Source organism: Hyperolius riggenbachi, chromosome 7 (genome assembly GCF_040937935.1).
Source record: "Hyperolius riggenbachi isolate aHypRig1 chromosome 7, aHypRig1.pri, whole genome shotgun sequence".
In the NCBI taxonomy this organism is placed as follows: Eukaryota; Metazoa; Chordata; class Amphibia; order Anura; family Hyperoliidae; genus Hyperolius; species Hyperolius riggenbachi.
Genome location: NC_090652.1, coordinates 298,313,363 through 298,335,315, shown reverse-complemented (window position 1 = coordinate 298,335,315; position 21,953 = coordinate 298,313,363). Strand labels below are relative to the sequence as shown.

Here is a 21,953-nt window from a genome sequence, read left to right as displayed (position 1 = left end):
TTTTTACAATAATTATGTATAAATGATTTAGTCAGTGTTTGCCCATTGGGGGGGGGGAGAGAAAGAATCACTAGTACGGCCCTGCAGCTAGGCCTTAAAGCTGCAGTGGACTAAATTGTCCTCAAGTGGTTAAAGGAGTCATCAGGCGAATAAAAAAAAAAAAAAAAAAAAAAAAAAAAAAAAAGGCTTTACTCACCTGGGGCTTTCTCCAGCCCCTAGCAGTCGACTGTCCTCAGTTCTCAGTCCGGAAACCGACCCCGAGGTCGTCCGCACTGCGCATGTGCGAACCGACGCTGTGAATCAAGCCGAAGTTGTACGGGGCTTAGGAACAGTACAACGTGGGCTTGATTGACAGCAGCGGTTCGCACATCCGCAGTGCGGATGACCTCGGGGTCGGCTTCCGGACCGAAAACAGAGACCAGGACAATGGCGGGGAGTGGAGGTGACAGCGTGGAAAAGTCGGCTGCTAGGGGCTGGAGAAAGCCCCAGGTGAGTAAAGCTTTTTTTTTTTTTTTTTTTTTTTTATAAACTTCTTTAATAAGCAATACTGAAGTGGACTGAAAAAAATTTGAGCCAGCTGTAGCATAACCAACATAAGAAAATGACTTTAGCCTCCAAGGTTGGATGGTCAGCGGCTTTCGTACGTGTACACACACACACACACACACACACACACACACACACACAATTATTGGCTGAGGTGGTCCTTGCAGGCCGCCTTAAATCAGTCATGTGTATGAGCCTAAAGACCTCTAAAGACGATAGCGACAAAAGATACGTCTCAATCTTTCAAATCCCTCCCGGTGGATCTGATCTGCAGATGATTGTTCATTAAACAAGGTTTGTACATCAGATATTTTGTCATCTTTATGTGCACAGCGCATGCGTGAAAAAAAAAAAGGGGGGGGGGTGAAGTATGTATGTGTACGCCGCCAGTGAGTTGGGCGCAGGGTGAGGAGTGACTGTTCACCCTGCTGCCGCTCAAGTCCCCAACGGCACAAAATACTATGCCCCCGTCGCAACTCCGAGGAAGTTGTACTATGGGGTGCGGTGATTGCCAAAACCCCTGAATTACCTGCCCACTATAACATTACCGCTATGGGACGCCTAGTTTCGGTGCTCGGCGTCGTGCGCAGAAACGACCTGCTTTAGAAATAAGGAAATTACAAAAGCATTTTTCGGTCTTCTGCATGAGCTGATCTTTTGCATGTGTACAGCTTCTTTAGAACAATCCTATTTTTAAACCTTCCTGACAGACCGAGGCAGCAGATTTAGAAGGAACACAATTATGCAATGAGTAAAAGTTTATCTCGGATCCACTTTAACTATTAACATAGGAGGCCGGTATCTCACCCTCAGACACGGGCTGTCTGTATGGGCTCCAATGATGGAAAATCCGTTCCCATGCTGGTAGTGACCGCCCACAGCAAAGGCCACCAGAGTGGAGTAGTTACGGGTGAGGAAGTACTGCAAGGAGAGAAGGCGGGGTCAGTAAATGCTGAGGGATCCTCCCAGTGTGATGTGGTATTGGGGGCGGAGCCGATACCTTGTGGTTGGGTTTGATATCCCAATGTTCAGCTTCCTTCAGTTCCTGGAACCCGGCTTGCAGCAGGCGGCTCTTACACTCCTCGATCACTGGGGGGAGTAGAGAGCATATGAATTACAACATATCAAGTGCACAGTACTGACCAAACCACTACAATAGGGGCGGGGCTGATTTACTAGAATTACAGACTAGGTATGGTCAATGAGATGCAAATTATTTCGAGTTGATGCAGAATTATGTAAATTTTGTATGCAGCTTGAAAATGAACCAACCGAATTCTGTGGAGGTAAAATTTGATTGGTCCATTTTCAAGCTGAATAAATTTGCATACAAAGTTTGCATAGTCCTACATCAAATCAAAATTATTTATCTCATTCACCATCCCTATTAGAGACGAGGGGGAAACAACTGGATTATTTAACCATTTGCGGACCGACGCAGTTGAAATCTACATCCTGCATGTGGCAGTGCGGATCTGACAGGATGTAGATTTCAACCAACCCACCGCGCAGTCTCACTGCTCCCGCCGCGCAGTCTCGCTGCTCCCGCCGTTTTCTCCCCGCCGCAATACAGTCAACCTGCAGTCTCTGACGGCAGAGCTCTGTGAGCCGGTCAGGAGCAGTTTTCATTGGCTTACATTGATTGATAGGGTCAGGAGCCAATGAAAGTGGCTTCTGACCAGCGTACAGCGCTCTGCCGGCATAGGGTTGGCAGAGAGAGGGACCTGCGACGTGGACAGAATGGTGTAACCGGCAGGTAATTGTGGTAATTCGTTGGGAGGCGGCGTTTTACCATACCAGCAGTCTCTGGTCCTTAACCACTTGCCAACCGCCCACAGCCCATGGGCGGCAGCAAAGTGGACGCCGAAAGGACCACAATACGCCCATGGGCGTCGCGTCCTTTCGGCATGCCGGGGGAGCGATCGCGTCACTGGTGACGCGCGCTTCCCCCGGCAACTGGCTCCGACCACCCGCAACGACAACCCACAGGCCATTCGGAAGCACCGGCGGGTTGTTAACCCACGATCGCCGCTACAAAGTGTATAATACACTTTGCAATGTATACAAAGTGTATTATACAGGCTGCCTCCTGCCCCGGTGGTCCCAGTGTCTGAGGGAAAACCAGGGCAGACTGCAGCCACCCTAGTTTGCACCACACACTGATCCTGCCCCCCCCTTCCCTCTGATCGCCCGCAGCACCCCACAGACCCCCCCCCCCTCCTGCCCACCCCCCAGACCACTGTTTGCACCCAATCACTCCCCTAATCACCAATCAAATACTCCCTGTCACTATCTGTCAACGCTATTTTTTTATTTTAGGTCCTAACTGCCTCCTGGGGGCTCCTGATCACCCCCAGACCCCCCCCCCCCCCCCGTGTACTGTATGCATCTATCCCCCCCTGTAATAACCCACTGATCACCTGTCAATCACCCATCAATCACCCCCTGTCACTGCCACCCATCAATCAGCTCCTAACCTGCCCCTTGCGGGCAATCTAATCACCCACACCATCAGATCGCCCGCAAACCTGCCATCAAATCCCCTCCCAAGTGCATTGTTTACATCTGTTCTCTCCTCTAAACACCCATTAATTACCCATCAATCACCCCCTATCACTGTTACCCATCAGATTAGACCCTAATCTGCCCCTTGCCCCAATCAACCGCCCACAGGCTCAGATTGCCCTCAGACCCCCCCTTATCAATTCGCCAGTGCATTATTTACATCTGTTCTTCCCTGTAATAACACACTGATCACCTGTCAATCACCCATCAATCACCCCGTCACCCCCTGTCACTGCCACCCATCAATCAGCCCCCAACCTGCCCCTTGCGGGCAATCTGATCACCCACCCACACCATCAGATCCCCCGCAAACCCGCTGTCAGATCACCTCCCAAGTGCATTGTTTACATCTGTTCTCTCCTCTAAACACCCACTAATTACCCAATCACCCCGTCACCGCTACCCATCAGATCAGACCCCTATCTGCCCCTAGGGCACCCAATCACCTGCCCACACCCTCAGACCCAAGCCCTGATCACCTCGCCAGTGCATTGCTTGCATCTATTCCCCCCTCTAATCACACCTTGAGACACCCATCAATCACCTCCTGTCACCCCCTAGCACACCTACTCATCAGATCAGGCCCTAATTTGCCCCGTGTGGGCTCATGATCACTCGGCCAAACCCTCAAAAAATAAAAAAAATTGCCGCTCAATTTTTTTATTTTAGCCCTTAACCTCCTGGGCGATACAATAATATCGCCAGGGGGCGGCGCAGTACTTTTAAAAAAAAAAATCATGTAGCTAGCCTAGCGCTAGCTACATGATAGCCGCTGTGCAGCAGCATCCCCCCACCTCCTCCGATCGTCTCCGGCGATCAAAGCAAACAGGAAATCCCGTTCAGAACGGGATTTCCTGTTTGGCTCCCCCCCGTCGCCATGGCGACGATCGGGATGACAACATCGACGTCAGAGGGAGTCCCGATCCACCTCTCAGCGCTGCCTGGCACTGATTGGCCAGGCTGCGCACTGTGTCTGGGGGGGGGGGGGGGCAGCGCGGCACGGCAGGTTTGGCAAATCAGCGGCGATCGGTATATACACGCAGCTTGCAAAGTGCTAGTTGCGTGCAACAAAAAAAAAAAAAAATTATGCAAATCGGCCCACCAGGGCCTGAGAAATCCTCTCCGGCGGCTTACCCCGAGCTCAGCTCGGGATTATCGCCCAGAGGGTTAATATCGATTGAAAACAAGAAATTGAGCGACAATGGATACCACAATTCCTTGCATCGCAGTACTCTCCCCCGCCGCAGCTCATCGCGAGGGCAATGTAAGTCCACGAGGACTTGCACACTATGTGCGAAACCCACGCGAGACCACCACAAACTCTGCAGTGCGTTGCCGCATGATCCGTGCCTCCTTTATGCAGCAATGCAAGTCTATGGTGATACTGTAAGTGTGACCGCTGGATCGCAGCAGCAGCGCACAGGTGTAGAGTGACAAAGCTTCAGCGACATACTTCCTATGCAGCAGGGAGCAAGTCACTGTGTGGGGGCGGAGATACGCATATTACCCAGTCGGCGCACTCTGCTGCATGGTAATATGCAAGGGGAAATGGTGCAGTGTGATAGTCCTGCCCCAGGCTCCCCTGCTGCAGGACTTAAAGAGAAAACCAAGGATTTAACTTCATCCTAATCAGCAGCGGCTACCCCTTTTCCCACAAGAAACCTTTTCCTTTTCTTAAATAGATCCTCCCACAGTGTGATGTCAGCACCTAGGTCCTGCCATCACACTGTGGCTGCGTCGTTGCATTGTGGGAAATAACATGTTTCCAACTGCCAAGCAACCAGTATATCCCTCCGTGCCTATGTATATAAAAAGAAATAACCTTTTCGCCCATCGCATTGTTAGGGGGTGTGGTCATAAACAATGGCACCTGGTGCGTTTTTTTCCCATGTCTGCCAGTAGTAAAGATGATGAGGTGCAGGCTGATCGTGGATCAAACAATATGAACAAAATTACGTGGTGAATATCAATTATTTCTTCATCTCTATTTTTTCTCACTTTGCAATGTATTCGTTTTATTTTTTTGTCCCCTTTTCGATAAAGTTTCTCTTTTAAAAAAAAAACAAAAAAAACACAACAACAACAACAACAACAACAACGTTACCCTATAGCCTAGTATTCTCTGCACAGCTCCACATAGTTACAATTAGTAGATAATAGCAGAACAAAAAGCGTCGGTCAGCATCTTCCTCTCTGTGTGACTCAGTCCTGCAAGGAACATAGTACAGTCCAAAGGTCACCAGAGCTTGTTCTACACACAGATATTCTGGCCAAAGACTAAAGTGTTCAGGCAAGCCATGACAGGAGCTGTGATTTTGGTTATAAATGCAAAAATAGGGGTAAACGAAAATTAAAAAAAAAGGTATGAATAAATGTGGAAATTGCGATATATTCCCATATATACAAAAGGGGGAAAAGTTCTTTAACCAGGAGAGAACTGAGGAATTTTTTGTAAATGATTATATTTCATGTTCAACAGAGAAAGTTATATACCAGCTGAGATGTAGTTGTGAAAAAATATACATAGGAAAACCGCACAGGGTCTTACGGAAAAGATTACAGGAACACGTTAACAATATTATAAGTAAAAATGAAAAAATCCCTGTAGCAATGCACTTTATGAAAGAACATAATTCAGATCCAAGACACTTACGAGCTATGGGCATCTATAAACTAAATATAAGTCCACGCAGAGGAGATTATGACAATGAACTTTTGAAAAAAGAATCCTATTGGATATATAAGTGCAACTCTATGCAATCGAATGGACTCAATAGCGATATGAACTTAAAAGTGTTCCTCTAAACTGCCACTGGAGGGAGTCTGATCTCTATATCAGGTCTCAATAAAGTTTTTAAAAATTTGCATTCACTGACTCCCGCTATAATAGGAGGGGGAGAGACCGTGACGTCACGTCTGATGAAACCCGAGCTGCGGGTGAAACGCGTCACGTTAGCTGTTGTCACGTGACCTGAGTTACTGTTGGGCCTCCGCTCTCTCCCCGATCACGCCAAGAGAAGCACGTTTGCGGACTTTCATTCCACTATAGATGCCGGCAATGAATAGGGCGCGCAGGGAACCCGGCTACTGGCTGATATAGCACCGGCAGTATCCGCCCAAGGCTACAGAGCAACTACGTGGAGGTCAAAAGCAATTCTACCAACTTGGTCACGTGAGTCCCGGATGAGATACCGGTTACTGGCTAATTGGGTATGCGGAGGGCAAATTGCCCCGCATGTAATGAGGAGCGTGAACTGTGGACATAGAGGCTTATGATTATAATCTAAAGCGCCAGGACTCCTTTGGTCACCTGACTTATACTGGATATAGGAAGCTATACATTAAGGGCCCGAAGATTAAATACCGGTAATAGATTCAAAAGGAGTGCACTCCTTAGACAGCCCTATGCTTTATATCTCAGTACAGCTATTGTTTTTAAGGGGGAAATTGGGACTATTTGCATCTGTGTAATTATTTAATAAATGTTTTTGATATTTTGATATTAGGGCTCCCCATGGAATTATTTTGATGTACGTATATTATTAATGGGTGAGACCTTATGAAATATAAGTAGGTTGATATCCCACTTACTATTTTTCAAGCCATGACAGGAACTGGCGTTACCGGGTAACCGATAATAGCAATCATACAAACACTGCAGGAGAATCCCCACACCACGGCCAACTTCAATATCCGCCAGCACACTACAGACAGGCCAGGCTGATTGAGGTGTAAAGGGCTCAATGCTGAAGTGGTATTTCTATGGATGGTCAGTGACATCTTAATGAGGAACTTTACTGAATGCAACTTTAAAGTGTAACTGTCGTGCATAAAATCAAAAATCAATTCTTTATTTTTATCTGCTAAACAAGTAATAAGGATGCTAATCAGGCAATCCAAAAGTTAAAATCACTATTACTTTTCTTGTTGATAAATGATCATTCCCCAGTTTACCTGACTCTTATTTGGTACACACAAAATTTGGTACACAAAAAGGAAGTTGCAGGGCATGCTGGGATGTCCTTTTTTGCTTCTCTATTTCCCCTCAGACTTAACTAATGCAGCCTGATTGGCTGAAGCATCTTTCCCTCCCGTTTTCCCCTCCCACACCTCTGTTCCTCTCTGATTGGCCAGTATTTCTCATGCTGAGACAATGCACTTTCTATTGAAGAAGGGCGGGCAAATCAGGCAGAGGAGTGTAAGGGAGGAAGTGACATCAGGATTGGCTTCAAAATAGCCACAGTTAAAATGGGAAATGCTAAGAAGAATTTTCTCTTTTTTTACTGTAGAACAATCACTAAAATCAAAATGTGGACAGTGCAATACATATGTTATGTAAGTAGAGCAAGTATTTATCTACTTATACATTTGTTTTTTTCTGAGATAGTATGGCTGACAGCTCATCTTTAAAAGAGGACCTGTAGTGAAAATAACATCCTATATAATAAACTGCCTGTCACTGTGTCGTCCTGTGTGCGTCATTCCTGAGGCGGATGGACTTAAGCTAGCACAGGATGAATGGTGCGGGCGTGTGCGCAGGAGTGCGGCCGTGCGCACGTTACAAGGGGAGGGCAGGGGTGGGAGTAAGGGGGCGAGGCCTAGCGCCTGTCTTCTTTTAATGTAGTAAAAGTTTGGGAGAAGGCTTACTGTAGAGGTTTGGGTGCATAGCCAGGATGAGAAGCCACATCCAATAAAGTACAATCAGTTCAGGATCGGTTAGCACACTAATAAAGTTTTGTTGAAACGTTTATTCCTTAACTACCACCGTAGTTGAAATCTACTCCCTGTTTTGATGGCTACTTGGCTGTCAGGGCGTAGATTTCAACTCACCACCACTGCGTCCACCATTTTCGTTGCTCCCGCCGATCTTGCCACTGAATCCCCGCCATAGCTCACTCGCTCTGCTTGTCTCTATGACGGCAAAGCCCAGTGAGCGGGTCTGGAGCCGATTTCATTGGGTCCTGGCCCCGTCTTTCAATGTAAGCAGCTCCCATTGGCTTACATTGAAAGACAGGGTCTGGAGCCAATGAAAACGCCTCCTGACCGGCTCACAGGAACTCTTGCAGTCATAGAGACGGCAGAGTGGGTGGGCCAGGTTCCCGACACGCGGCGGTGACTGTGGTTGCGGCGGATATATGCGGCGATTCGTCAGGATTCCGCCATTTCTGTACCAGCGGTCTCTGGTCCTTAAGTGGGCAGAGACCACTGGTACTTGAGTGGTTAATACATGTGTCAACACAAGTTTTGACAAACAACTATCAAAACTTGTGTGGACACATGTATTAAAATAAACGCTTCAACAAAACTATTGGCGTGCTAGTTGATCCTGAACCGTTTGTTTTTTCTTAACGGCTCACCTTTTAACCACCTTAGCGGTATGGACGAGCTCAGCTCGTCCATTACCGCCAGAGGGTGCCGCTCAGGCCCTGCTGGGCCAATTTTGATCAATTAAAGAGCAGCACACGCAGCCGGCACTTTGCCAGCCCCGTGTGCTGCCCGATCGCCGCCGCTCTGCGGCGATCCGCCGCGAGCAGCGGCGAAAGAGGGTCCCCCCAGCCGCCTGAGCCCTGCGCAGCCGGAACAAATAGTTCCGGCCAGCGCTAAGGGCTGGATCGGAGGCGGCAGACGTCAGGACGTCGGCTGACGTCCATGACGTCACTCCGCTCGTCGCCATGGCGACGAAGTAAACAAAACACGGAAGGCCGCTCATTGCGGCCTTCCGTGTTACTTTTGGCCGCCGGAGGCGATCAGAAGAACGCCTCCGGAGCGCCATCTAGTGGGCTTTCATGCAGCCAACTTTCAGTTGGCTGCATGAAATAGTTTTTTTTTTATTTAAAAAAAACCCTCATGCAGCTGCCCTGGCGATCTTAATAGAACGCCAGGGTGGTTAAGGGACACTTAAGTCAAATAAAAAAAAAGTTTTTCTCACCTGGGGCTTCCAATAGCCCCCTGCAGCTGTCCGGTGCCCTCGCCGTGTCCCTCCGATCCTCCTGTCCCTGCCAGCAGCCACTTCCTGTTTCGGTGACAGGAGCTGACAGGCTGGGAAGGCGAGTGATTCTTCGCGTTCCCAGACACATTAGCACCCTCTATGCTGCTATATGGTATATGATATATGCTATAGCAGCATAGATGGCGCTATTGTGGCCAGGAACGCGAAGAATCACTCGCGTCCCCAGCCTGTCAGCTCCTGTCACCGAAACAGGAAGTGGCTGCCGGTGGGGCCAGGAGGATCGGAGGGAGATGGCGAGGGCACCGGACAGCTGCAGGGGGCTATTGGAAACCCCAGGTGAGTAAAACTCATTTTTTTTGTTTGACTTAAGTGTCCCTTTAACCAAATAATGAATTACATTGCTTATTTTTTTTTACAATATTGGTTTATAAATTATTTAGTCCGTGTTTGTCCAATCTTTCCTCTCCCCGATTTACATTCTGAAATGTATTGCTGGTGGTGACATCTTTAACCCTGCCAGGTGATCCGTGCAGAATATTTGTTACTGAGAGTTCTATGCACTGAGGGAGATATTGTTTGCTTGGCAGTTGGACAAAGCTGATATTTCCCAAAGTGCAATGAGGTTCTCAGACAGGAAACTGTCAGGACCATGGTCATGACATCACACTGTGGGAGGGGTTTCACCACAATATCAGCCACACAGACCCCCCCTGATGATCTATTCGAGAAAAGGTAAAGATTTCTCATGGGAAAGGGGGTATCAGCTACTGACTGGAATGAAGTTCAATCCTGCGCATGCGCGGTTCAATATTAAAGAACCGCACATGCGCAGGACTCTTACGCCAGCCAGCGTGATGACACGTAGCCGGCCAACGTGATTACGCAAAGCGGGAAACAGCCCTGATGACTTCGGGCCAAAGTCATACCATAACAGAGTCGGGACCGGGAGAGGAGCCAGGAGGAGGCCGGGGGACCTTGGGGCCTACAGTGGGCTGGAGGAAGCCTCAGGTAAGTACCAATTTCATTTCTAATGAGTGCCCAGTGTCTCTTTAAATGGCTTCTATTTTAAAATATTCATTTACAGATTATTTAGTCAGTGTAGAGCCTTTCCTCACCCTGATTTACATTCTGAAATTTATCACAGGTGGAGACCTCTCTAGTACTGGCAGGCGATCTTTGCATAACGTTTGTTGTGTGTTCTGAACTCAGCAAAAGCACCTGGTCTCCCACAAGGCTCTGGGGCAGATGGCTGTGTGACATCCAATTATCACTCTGTGGGAGGGGTTACATACTAATCTATAGACATAGGAAGAGTTTCTAATGCTAGAACCACGATAATGAATGTATTTAGTACACTTTTCTATATGTAACTACATTGCCGGTGACAGAACATCTCCCCTGATCTGGGGCTGGACACACTGCAGGGAGACTCCTCCATGTCTTCCTTCTCATTCGCCCCCTAGTGTTTGAACGTATTCCTTACCTTCTAGTACAGAAAACACTAGAGGCAGAACGTGAAGGAAGATACGGAGAGTCCCACTGCAGTGTATCTTTCCCTGGATCAGGTGACATGCTATTGCCGCGCTGCGTGTACTCGGCAACCACAGCAGTGTATCTTTCCCTGGATCAGGTAACATGCTATTCCCGCGCTGCGTGTACTCGGCAACCACAGCAGTGTATCTTTCCCTGGATCAGGTGATATGCTATTCCCGCGCTGCGTGTACTCGGCAACCACAGCAGTGTATCTTTCCCTGGATCAGGTGATATGCTATTCCCGCGCTGCGTGTACTCTGCAACCACTGCAGTGTATCTTTCCCTGGATCAGGTGACATGCTATTCCCGCGCTGCGTGTACTCTGCAACCACTGCAGTGTATCTTTCCCTGGATCAGGTGACATGCTATTCCCGCGCTGCGTGTACTCTGCAACCACAGCAGTGTATCTTTCCCTGGATCAGGTGACATGCTATTCCCGCGCTGCGTGTACTCTGCAACCACTGCAGTGTATCTTTCCCTGGATCAGGTGACATGCTATTCCCTCGCTGCGTGTACTCGGCAACCACAGCAGTGTATCTTTCCCTGGATCAGGTGATATGCTATTCCCGCGCTGCGTGTACTCGGCAACCACTGCAGTGTATCTTTCCCTGGATCAGGTGACATGCTATTCCCTCGCTGCGTGTACTCTGCAACCACTGCAGTGCATCTTTCCCTGGATCAGGTGACATGCTATTCCCGCGCTGCGTGTACTCTGCAACCACAGCAGTGTATCTTTCCCTGGATCAGGTGACATGCTATTCCCGCGCTGCGTGTACTCTGCAACCACTGCAGTGTATCTTTCCCTGGATCAGGTGACATGCTATTCCCGCGCTGCGTGTACTCTGCAACCACAGCAGTGTATCTTTCCCTGGATCAGGTGACATGCTATTCCCGCGCTGCGTGTACTCTGCAACCACTGCAGTGTATCTTTCCCTGGATCAGGTGACATGCTATTCCCGCGCTGCGTGTACTCTGCAACCACTGCAGTGTATCTTTCCCTGGATCAGGTAACATGCTATTCCCGCGCTGCGTGTACTCTGCAACCACAGCAGTGTATCTTTCCCTGGATGAGGTGACCTGCTATTCCCGCGCAGCGTGTACTCTGCAACCACAGCAGTGTATCTTTCCCTGGATCAGGTGACATGCTATTCCCGCGCTGCGTGTACTCTGCAACCACTGCAGTGTATTTTTCCCTGGATCAGGTGACATGCTATTCCCACACTGCGTGTACTCTGCAACCACAGCAGTGTATCTTTCCCTGGATCAGGTGACATGCTATTCCCGCGCTGCGTGTACTCTGCAACCACAGCAGTGTATCTTTCCCTGGATCAGGTGACATGCTATTCCCACACTGCGTGTACTCTGCAACCACTGCAGTGTATCTTTCCCTGGATCAGGTGACATGCTATTCCCACACTGCGTGTACTCTGCAACCACAGCAGTGTATCTTTCCCTGGATCAGGTGACATGCTATTCCCACACTGCGTGTACTCTGCAACCACAGCAGTGTATCTTTCCCTGGATCAGGTGACATGCTATTCCCGCGCTGCGTGTACTCTGCAACCACAGCAGTGTATCTTTCCCTGGATCAGGTGACATGCTATTCCCGCGTACTCTGCAATTAGGGGATTCAGGAGGGAAGGAGGGCAGCCACTAGACTACAGGTAACACTGTATGGGGCAGGGTGGGGAGACCACTAGACACCAGGTACGGTGTATGGGGGGAGGATGGAAGGACCACTAGACACAGGTATGCTGTATTGGGGTGGGGAGGCACTAGTCACCAGGAAATGTTATATGGGGGAGGGGTGGGGGGAACCACGGGTATGCTTTATGGGGGAAGGAGGGGGGAGACCTGTAGTCACCAGGAAATGCACCGAACAGTACAACACTGCTATTAGAATCTAATGTGCTGTGTGTAAAAGGAATCAATTCCATTGGGTGGAAATCTATCAGTGTATGGCCAGCTTTAGGCAGCCAGCTGCTAGGTATGGTGTCAACTCTGACTCCTCAGAAACATACATCCGTCCTGTACAAGTCCAGATCAGGCAAAGGAAGACGTGAGTCTATACTCACCATGGTAAGGAGAAACACCCCGGTTCAGGAACTTCAGGAACTCCTTGGCGACCGTCTGCGCTGCGTCTCGTGATCCCTTCATGGCTGCCACCTGCAGAGAGAGGGAGAGAGAGTCACTCCTGATGCGTTACATAGTTACTTGGGTTGAAAAAAAAGGACATACGTCCTTCGAGTTCAAACAGAAGATAAAATACAACACCAGCCTGCTCCCTCACATATCCCTGTTGATCCAGAGGAAGGTGAAAATCCCTTACAAGGAATGGTCCAATTAGCCCCAAAAGGGAAAAAAAACTCCTTCCTGACTCCAGATGGCAATCTAAGCCACCTTTAAATGCAGATATAGAATTTACCATAACTACCGCATTATCCTAAACCTGGTGCATCCATGGTGAAGGGGCATCTTGTGGATTATGCCCCCTTGTACCTCATGCCTCCTTGTACCTCTTGTGTCTCCCTGTGTCCTTCTCTATGCCCCTCTTTGTCCCCCTGTGTCCTCCTTTGACCCCCTTGTGTCCTACTGTATGCCCCGTTGTGTCCCCCGCTGCATGGGCACAGTACAGGGAGTCCCTGACATTGCGGCGGGTTGGAGGTTGGTATTGGCAGGCGTTCACAAGCCAGGAACTCCCTGCATTTGGACTATAAGACACAGTGACTTTTTTTACCCACTTTTGGGAGAGAAAAGGTGAGTCTTATAGTCCAAAAATACAGGACTTCCTGTGGCAATGCATTCCACATCTTAATCACTCTTACTATAAAGAACCCTTTCCTAAATAAATGGCTAAAACGTTTTTCCTCCATGCGCAGATCATGTCTTCTAGTCCTTTGAGAAGGCCTAGGGACAAAAAGCTCATGTGCCAAGCTTTTATATTGCCCTTTGATGTATTTATACATGTTAATTAGATCCCCTCTAAGGCGTCTTTTCTCTAGACTAAATAAACCCAGTTTATCTAACCTTTCTTGGTAAGCGAGACCTTCCATCCCACGTATCAATTTTGTAGCTCGTCTCTGCACCTGCTCTAAAACTGCAATATCTTTCCTGTAATGTGGTGCCCAGAACTGAATTCCATATTCCAGATGTGGCCTTACTAGAGAGTTAAACAGGGGCAATATTATGCTTTTAGACTCTAAAATCGAGGAAAAAAAAATTATAGCAGCAGAGTCTGCAGCAGCCCCAGCAATCACTCACCTCCCTGAGATCCAGGGCCGCAGCTCCGCTCACTGCTGGTGTCCTGCGCTTAAGAAGCCGACCTCGCTAGGTTGGCTTCCGGGTTGGCTTCACGTGCGCTACACAGCGGGGGAGGGAGTCACGTGGTGTATGCGACGTCATCGGGTGTCTACTGCGCCTGCACAGTAGAGACCCGATGACGACACGTATACCACGTGACCCGTGCCGTGGAGCACACATGAAGCCGACCTGGAAGCCGACCTGGCGAGGTCGTCTTTTTAAGCGCAGGACACCGGGAGTGAGAGGAGCTGCGGCGAGGGCACAGATCGATAGGGGGAGGAAGCCCCAGGTAAGTGGAGGTTTTTTTTTTTCAGCTTGGACCTTCACTTTAAGCCATACTAGCTTTGCTGCAGATCCTCTGCCTTTAAGGGCCCTTTTCCACTATAGAATTAATGTGAGCGCCGCATCGCATCACTTCCGCTATCCGCTGCGTCATTTCCGCATCTCCCGACGCGGAAGTGAATAGAGGAGATGGGACACGGATACGGCGAGAATCTGCAGATTCTCGGATTGCTCCGCATAACCTGCACGCAATGGAAACTGTTCCATTGCCCTGCATTGGTTTCAGGGCACCCGCAGTGCGATGGTAGCCACATTGCACCACATGGAATGGAAACAGGCCCTAATACTTTCAGCCATAACCCCTGAACATGCATGCATCAGATCAGGTGTTTCTGGCATTGGGCAGGATTCACAAAGCTTTTTCACCTGTTTTCACCTCATTTATGTTACATTTTAAGACCCCAAAGAGCAAAAATATAATTTAATTAATTAAGGTAATAAAAGTAATATTGAGATGAAGTTAATAAGAAACAAAATTACTTCAAGAGATTATTTTGCTTGTAAATGTGCTGAAAGGCTATTTTTTATAAATTAGGTGATACATTTGTAATTTATGAGAAGTTTTGTGAATAGAGCCAATAGTCAGATCTGACAAGATTAGCTGCATGCTTGTTTCTGGTGTGATTCAGCCACTACTGCAGCCAAATAGGTCAGCAGGACTGTCCGGCAACCTCCATATATTTCTCACTTCAGTGTCCTTTAAAGTGGACCCCAAAGAGGGACAGTTGGGAACTATCGCTATAGCAGCTGCAGAAACAAGTAAACACTATAGAGAGAAATAGAGACATTCAAGCAGTTCTACAGCAAGAGACAGGAAAGTTTGCACAGTACATGCAGCAGAGAGGAGAGGCTGGGTAATGTGATCTATAGGCTGCCCTGTAGGGATAGTGCGGAGTCACAGCTCCTATAGCCAGGCTACAGCAGCACTCACCTGCATGTCTGCGCTGTGATCTCTGTAGTATAAGCTGTGCTGCCTGTGATCTATGTGCTTGTGTCTTCCTATATCCAGCTACAGCTGAGGCTGCTTCTATAGGGGACCCCTGGGGGACGGGAGGACTCACTGCACCGCTATACAGCCAAAGTGAAAGCGAAACTTCCTAGACGGCTCCGCAGCTCCTCCCTTTACACTCATGTTATCAGTTAGTTATATCCGAATAGACAACTGATGTACTGCCCAGGTGTAGGTAATGCCCATGTTCAATTCACATTATATGCGTTTTTAACTGATAGTTTTGCTCCTATTGTGATTTTCAGAAGAAAATCTAAAGGGAAGGTTCAGGGACTATAAAAAAAATCCAAATCCACTTACCTGGGGCTTCCTCCAGCCCGTGGCAGGCAGGAGGTGCCCTCGGCGCCGCTCCGCAGGCTCCCGATGGTCTCTCTGTTTTGGGGTAATGGCCATTTTCAAAATGGAGGATGGAGAATTCCACTGATCACAGTGGCCAAGTGGGACGCAGGAGAGGAGAAAGAGATTGAGTAGTAGACTACACAGGAGGTAAGTATGACTCGTGTATGGTTATTTTGACTTTTTATTTAAAGTTCAGGTTCTCTTTAAAGGGATTCTTTGGGCTAGTTTAAAAATCAAATACTGACACTTACCTGGGGCATCTACCGGCCCCCTGAAGTCCTGTCCCTCTCCGTCACTGAAGAATCTTCCGCTGCCGGTCGCCGTCCAATTATTCGTCTAACCAGACGAATGCAACTGCGCCTGTGCGGCCGTGCGCGTCCTCGCTACCCAGAACTACTGCGCCTGCGCAGTACACCGCAGACTGTGGACTTGATTGACAGCGACGCTCGCGCAGGCGCGGTAGAAGACGTCGGCCTCTGCATCGGTGGGGACCCCGGGTCAGCGGCTGAGAGCGAGGATGCGGCGTAGGACATGTCGGCTGCAAGGGGCTGGAGGAAGCCCCAGGTAAGTATATCATGGGGAGGCATGATTTGCTTGATGTTTCCTTTAAGGCCAGGTGTCCATCTCCGAGACAGAGGCTGGTGCTTGTGCAGCTTGATTGTGCATCTGTATCCCTGTAGCCGTGCCCTTATGCACACATATAGGGATTCAGATGCCTTGTCTAGAATTTTCAATAGGCTGCAATTCCGGATCCAGATTTGTGTGGGTGAAATCAGGCAAAATCAGCTTTAGTGGAAACTACATTCTGTAGCCAGGGGGAACTTGCCTCTCTGAAAGAGTCACATGACCACTTCATAATTTAATAAAAAGAAGGGCAAGGGGGAGGGACATCACCCTTACAGGGCAGCTTCTGATTGGCATGTTGTTATTTTGAGAAATAACACAACTGAGTCTGAAATAAATCATCTACAAATATCTTGCCAATGACTGTATATGTCATCTCTATTGCAAATGTCCTGGACAGACAAGTAGCGCTGCACAACCAACCCACTTGTCTAACTTGCCAGCAGGAGAAAAGATTTAGGAAAAATTACTAGCAACAACCACGACCTCAGCATAGTTGATTTATTAATTCACCATATATACTCGCATATAAGCCGACGCGCATATAAGTCGAGGTACCCACTTTCCCCTCAGAAACTAGGAAAAAGTGATTTACTCGCGTATAAGCCCCCTGCCCAGTATAGCCTCCTCCACAGTAGCCAGATGTGCCCCTAGTGCAAGTCATCCCCCTCCCCATAGCCAGATGTGCCCAAAGGATGTTACAGTTGTGTCTTAAAGCGGACCCAAACCAAACATTTTTTTAATTCAGAATATTTCGTTGCAGCACTCTGACACATACAAAGATAAATAAACACTCCTTCAAGCCTATGAGCATTTTAGTGGCAGCACGGTGGCGTAGTGGTTAGCTCTCTCGCCTTGCAGCGCTGGGTCCCTAGTTCGAATCCCAGCCAGGGCACTATCTGCAAAGAGTTTGTATGTTCTCTCCGTGTCTGCGTGTGTTTCCTCCGGGCACTCCGGTTTCCTCCCACATTCCAAAAACATTACGGATAAGTTAATTGGCTCCCCCTAAAAAAATTGGCCCTAGACTACAGTACTTACACTACATAATATAGACATATGGCAATGGTAGGGATTAAATTGTGAGCTCCTTTGAGGGACAGTTAGTGACAAGATATATATATATATATATATATACATATATATATACATATATATATATATATATATATATATATATATATACACACACACACTGTACAGCGCTGCGTAATATGTCAGCGCTATATAAATAATAATAATAATGCTTTTCACCCTTCTCTTTTCATAACTAGGGTTATACAGGTGGCAGTCATTACTTCTGAGCTTAGTAGAAGGTTTTAGATCATGGGTGTGTTTGTCATCAGCTACCCTCCCTTACAGGGGCGTCGTCTATGTGAAATCTCACACAAGCTGAGATCACCTCCCTGTGACATCATCAGTAGCAGCCTGTGTTTTGTTTTTGTCTTTTATCTCCTCCACCAGTCTGCCAGATTCCGGCAATATAAAAGGAAGGGAGGGGTTCCTCCAATAAATGTAAAATATTTTATATTTGTCATCATGCAGCTGAAAAAAGGCTGCTAAATATTATGATAAGTTAGAAAATAGATTTTATATCAGAAATCTTGTATTTTTAATTTGGGTCCACTTTAAGACGCCACTAGATGGTGTCATAGATCTGAGAGACAGCAATTGCCACACAGGAAGAATCCCCGATCATTGCACTGCTGACACGTTGCTTGCACCCTCCGCTCCACAAGCCAGGGGACACAGGTAGTCTTGAGCAGCGCACTCTGCACACTATGTTGCAGAGGATGGGGCACGGACACAGCAGGGAGCCAGCTGGCAAGAGCAGGATTAGTAGTGCACAATTCTTAAGCTCTTCTGCCAGGAACGAAACCTGCTCCACCATCTCCCATATAAGCCCAGAGGGTAACTTTTCAGCACATTTTTGATGAAAAATTAGGCTTATATGTGAGTATATACAGTAAATGTCTGCAACCAATACATTCACTGCAAATATATTTAATTACATCCAACAACCAACGGTTTTCCAAACTCCCATACTCAAAAATCGAGGTGCAAGGTCAATCCGCCACGGCACCAGCAAAAATCCACAAGGACAGCACACTCCAAGAATACTTCTGAAATTACAAATATTGCCTAGAGCTGTTACAGGCAGAAAGTCCATCTTCAAGCCCAAAAAAAAGTATACACTTTTTCTTTGGGTTGAAGAAAGGCTTTCCTGCTAAAACAGCTCTAGGCCAGTGTCTGTTGCCATTACTTTGAAGACATGCTATGATTTACCTTGTTTTCGACCTTAAAGTGGTACTGAAGTATTCTCAATAAATAAGAGTTTCACTTACCTGGGGCTTCTGCCAGCCCCCTGCAGCCGACCTGTGCCGATACCGTTTCAAAACAATCCTCTGTTCCTCCGCCGTGGATCACTTTTCTTCACGTAGTGGAGGTTGACTTCTAAGTCAACGTCCACTGCACCTTGGCCAAGAGCATTCCCGTGGCCAGGAGCATCCTGCACAGGCGCAGTAAGAGAACATCTCTACTGCGCTCAAGGACGTGCATGTGGATGCGCGTGGCCAGGGCCGCGCAGGCGCAGAAGCCCCAGGTAAGTGAAACTCTTATTTTTTGAGAATACTTCAGTTCCGCTTTAATCCTACAATTGCATAGCCAAGTCAAGTAGAATCAAGCACATTGATGGACTATGGTTGTCTTTTGATAACCATCGTTTTGCTGTTGTATTCCCTGGACGTGCCACAATATTTTCTGATGTTTTCATGTGCTCCTTGTTCCCCCCCTTTCAGGGCCAGTACAACCATATGGGCCATCGCCCCAGGCTCTGAGCAGAGTCTTCGTCAGAGTAGCGACTCACCTCTCCCGGTGAACACGCTCCTCAGTCCATGGAACTGGCTGATTCATCTCTGTGAGATGCCGCATGTTATTATAACGTGCACCGGGTCATGGAGGAGAGGTGCCCTTGCGAGGAGGAAGACGGGAGTGCATGGAGCCAATGGAGGCGCATGCCCTCCGGGACAGGTGAGTTGCTAACCTGCCAAACACTTAGCAGGGTCCCTAATGTCTCTTGAGGGAAGGAGGGGGGTTTGTTGAGGGAGGGGGGGGGGATTTTTACTAGAACCCTCTACATTGTACCACCTCCTATAATGAAAACTGCAGCTCCTGGTTTCCCTCCTGTCTCTATAGCGACCATTGAGCTTGCCTGTCTAGGCCTGGCAGTGTACAGGAAAAGGTACAGAGCTCCTCCTCTTCTCTGACGCATGTCTGTGGACATCCCTCCGGGCTCCATACAGTGTAGTGATGTGCAGCCAATTCTGTGTAGAGCTTGGGGTGATGGCCTTGGAGATGCACCAGAGAACAGGAATAGCTCTTTATCTCCTGCAGAGCACTGCTGGGCCTCGACATGCGAGCTCAGCTGTCACTACTGGCGACCAGGAGTTGCAAAGATCATGGGGAGGAAGAGTCCAGAAGATGTGGCGGACACACTGTGCTACCTCCACAGGTCCACATATCCTTCTACCTTTCAGTGTCTAATGGACCTGTTGCATTCAGTAGTCAGGATGCAGGATAACTGAAACTAGATTTATTTATAGAATTCACCAACTCTCTACAGTAATAGTCTTTTGCTCCATGTCTTCAGCCATGCACAACAGGAACCAACGACTCACCAGAGTCTAGATAATCTTAAGCAGAAATGCAAGTAAAACAGTGACATCTGCAGGCCAGATGTATGAACACCACAGGGCCCCCCAAGATGCCAGGCCCCATTGCAGTCACAATGACTGCTAATGGGGGGTGGACACCCTGGGAGCCCCCACACGCTCTGAGGCCCTTGGGCAAGTGCCCCCTTTGCCTCTTTGGAAGTGTGGGCCCTGGTTATGTTCTCCTACATTATAGACAGCTTTGACATAACCCCCACCCCACACCCGTATTTAATGCATTGTACAGTGTTGCATATGTTTACTCTTTATAAGTAAATATATAAAAAATAACCACTGGAGTATCAGATCAGTTATCAATCACACTGGCTCAAGCGAAGCCCAAATTCCCTTCATTTTATTAAAGTAATATCGACCAAATATATTGGCGTGTATCAAAGGAAACAATCAGTGTTCCATCTGTATGCCGCGATCCTCTCCCCGTTCAATGTGAGCCGCAGTGATCCCGCCCATCATGCCAGATAAAAAAAAAAATTGGCTCTGGAATTTTCTATTTACCTTAGCTGACCCCCCTCACTGCAGCAAGCCCCCCGCCTCCCTGGCTTCTGTGCCATAGGATACTGCACTCAGCCGACAAATAAATGTAACTTGTACATATTTTATCATCCTACCATCCTTCACCCCCGTGCGCCGTGACTTACGTAATGCTCCCCACTCTCACCATAGCAATTCTTTTTTTTCTTCGTGTTGACCTACATACAGAATTTTAGCGGTTAAAGCACAGCTTCTTCCAACTGTACCGCCATCTCCTAAAAAACCCATCCACATCCCAAAACAACGAGTCTGACGGCCATTTCTGAAACACGACTTGACACTAATCTCCCTGGAAAGTCAACCACCATTGTTGCAATTAATATTTTCAAATGTGATACCTGACCCCTCCTGCCATTCATACTAAAATTAAAAAAGGAAGCGTTCAACGATGTTGTTTTTGAATTAATGTTGGAGTATTTTGGGAATCGTGGACTATGGCATGGAAATTAAAACTTAACATCAACACGATTAATGCAGGTTCATTGACTTCAGTTGAGCTATCTGATGGAACTGTCCAGTAACTGCAACTGCTGAATGTGATGTGATTTCCACAGCACAGCTCAATGTCGCTATGCCATAGCGGCGAACAGATGGCACACATGTACAGCTGAAGAAATTCACAGGCTTAACCCTTGCCATAGATATTGGGCACATGCAATGTCCGACCACAAGCAATCATGTGTTTGCAATTTGAGGGAGATTCTCATTGGCTGAAGGCTACAGTACTTAGAGAATGAATGTATTAACCAATGTCTGGACCATGAGAAGGAACTCTAGTTGACAAAATACCACCAAACAGATTTATTTTTTCGTTCTTTAACATGTACGACCCAATGGTCTACCACCTACGTCTGCTGTCAATCGCTTTATAAATATTACACAACCAGAAAACAACTATTACAGATATTCATCTATCATTGAATCCATTGTTATATGTTAACACAGTCCATGACTATACGAATAACAGCCCATAGAAAATAGTGGAAAGGTAGACAACAACTTACATGACCGAACCACATTTTTGGGGGTTTTTGGGTTGCTAAGTCCCAAAATCTGTGAAGTCTTTCCTGACAATACAAGCGAAACTCGAAAAATTAGAATAACGTGCATAAGTCCATCTGTGTCAGTAATTAAACTTAAAAGGTGAAACTAATATATGAAATAGACCTATTACATGCAAAGCGAGATATTTCAAGCCTTTATTTGTTATCATGTTGATGATTATGGCTTACAGCTTATGAGAACCCCAAAATCAGAATCTCAGACCATTGGAATAGTATGAAAATGTTCAATATTCTAGGCTCAGTGTCAGACTCTAATCAGCTAATTCATCCAAAACACCTGCAAAGGGCTCCAATTTCATATATTAGTCTCACCTTTTAAATTGAATTACCGAAATAAATGGACTTTTGCGTAATATGCTAATTTTTCGAGTTTCACCCGTACACAAATAATATAAATCACTAACCTGCATGCTAATATTTAT

At 47.4% G+C, this 21,953-nt stretch overlaps 1 protein-coding gene and 1 long non-coding RNA gene across 4 annotated transcripts in view; one reads left to right on the top strand and one right to left on the bottom strand.

Moving 5' to 3' along the window:
- The window catches only part of DNPEP (aspartyl aminopeptidase), a 58,754-nt gene that overhangs the window by 36,333 nt on the left and 468 nt on the right, over positions 1-21,953 (bottom strand). Inside the window, exons 1-4 of one of the 2 annotated variants that reach the window (XM_068246030.1) lie at positions 15,168-15,275; positions 12,670-12,760; positions 1,547-1,635; positions 1,354-1,467 (exon numbers count right to left, since the gene is read on the bottom strand). In XM_068246030.1, the coding sequence (XP_068102131.1) occupies positions 1,354-1,467; positions 1,547-1,635; positions 12,670-12,760; positions 15,168-15,173 (300 nt within the window). In that variant the 5' untranslated portion in view covers positions 15,174-15,275. Of the gene's footprint in view, positions 1-1,353; positions 1,468-1,546; positions 1,636-12,669; positions 12,761-15,167; positions 15,276-21,953 lie in introns of those variants that run through there. The other variant, XM_068246028.1, reaches the window with a different exon arrangement.
- LOC137525157 (uncharacterized) overlaps positions 15,323-21,953 on the top strand; it is a 144,614-nt gene continuing 137,983 nt past the window's right edge. For both annotated transcript variants that reach the window (XR_011022875.1, XR_011022876.1), the window contains exons 1-2: positions 15,323-15,420; positions 19,004-19,235. This is a non-coding gene — a long non-coding RNA (uncharacterized lncRNA). The remainder of the gene's footprint in view (positions 15,421-19,003; positions 19,236-21,953) is intronic.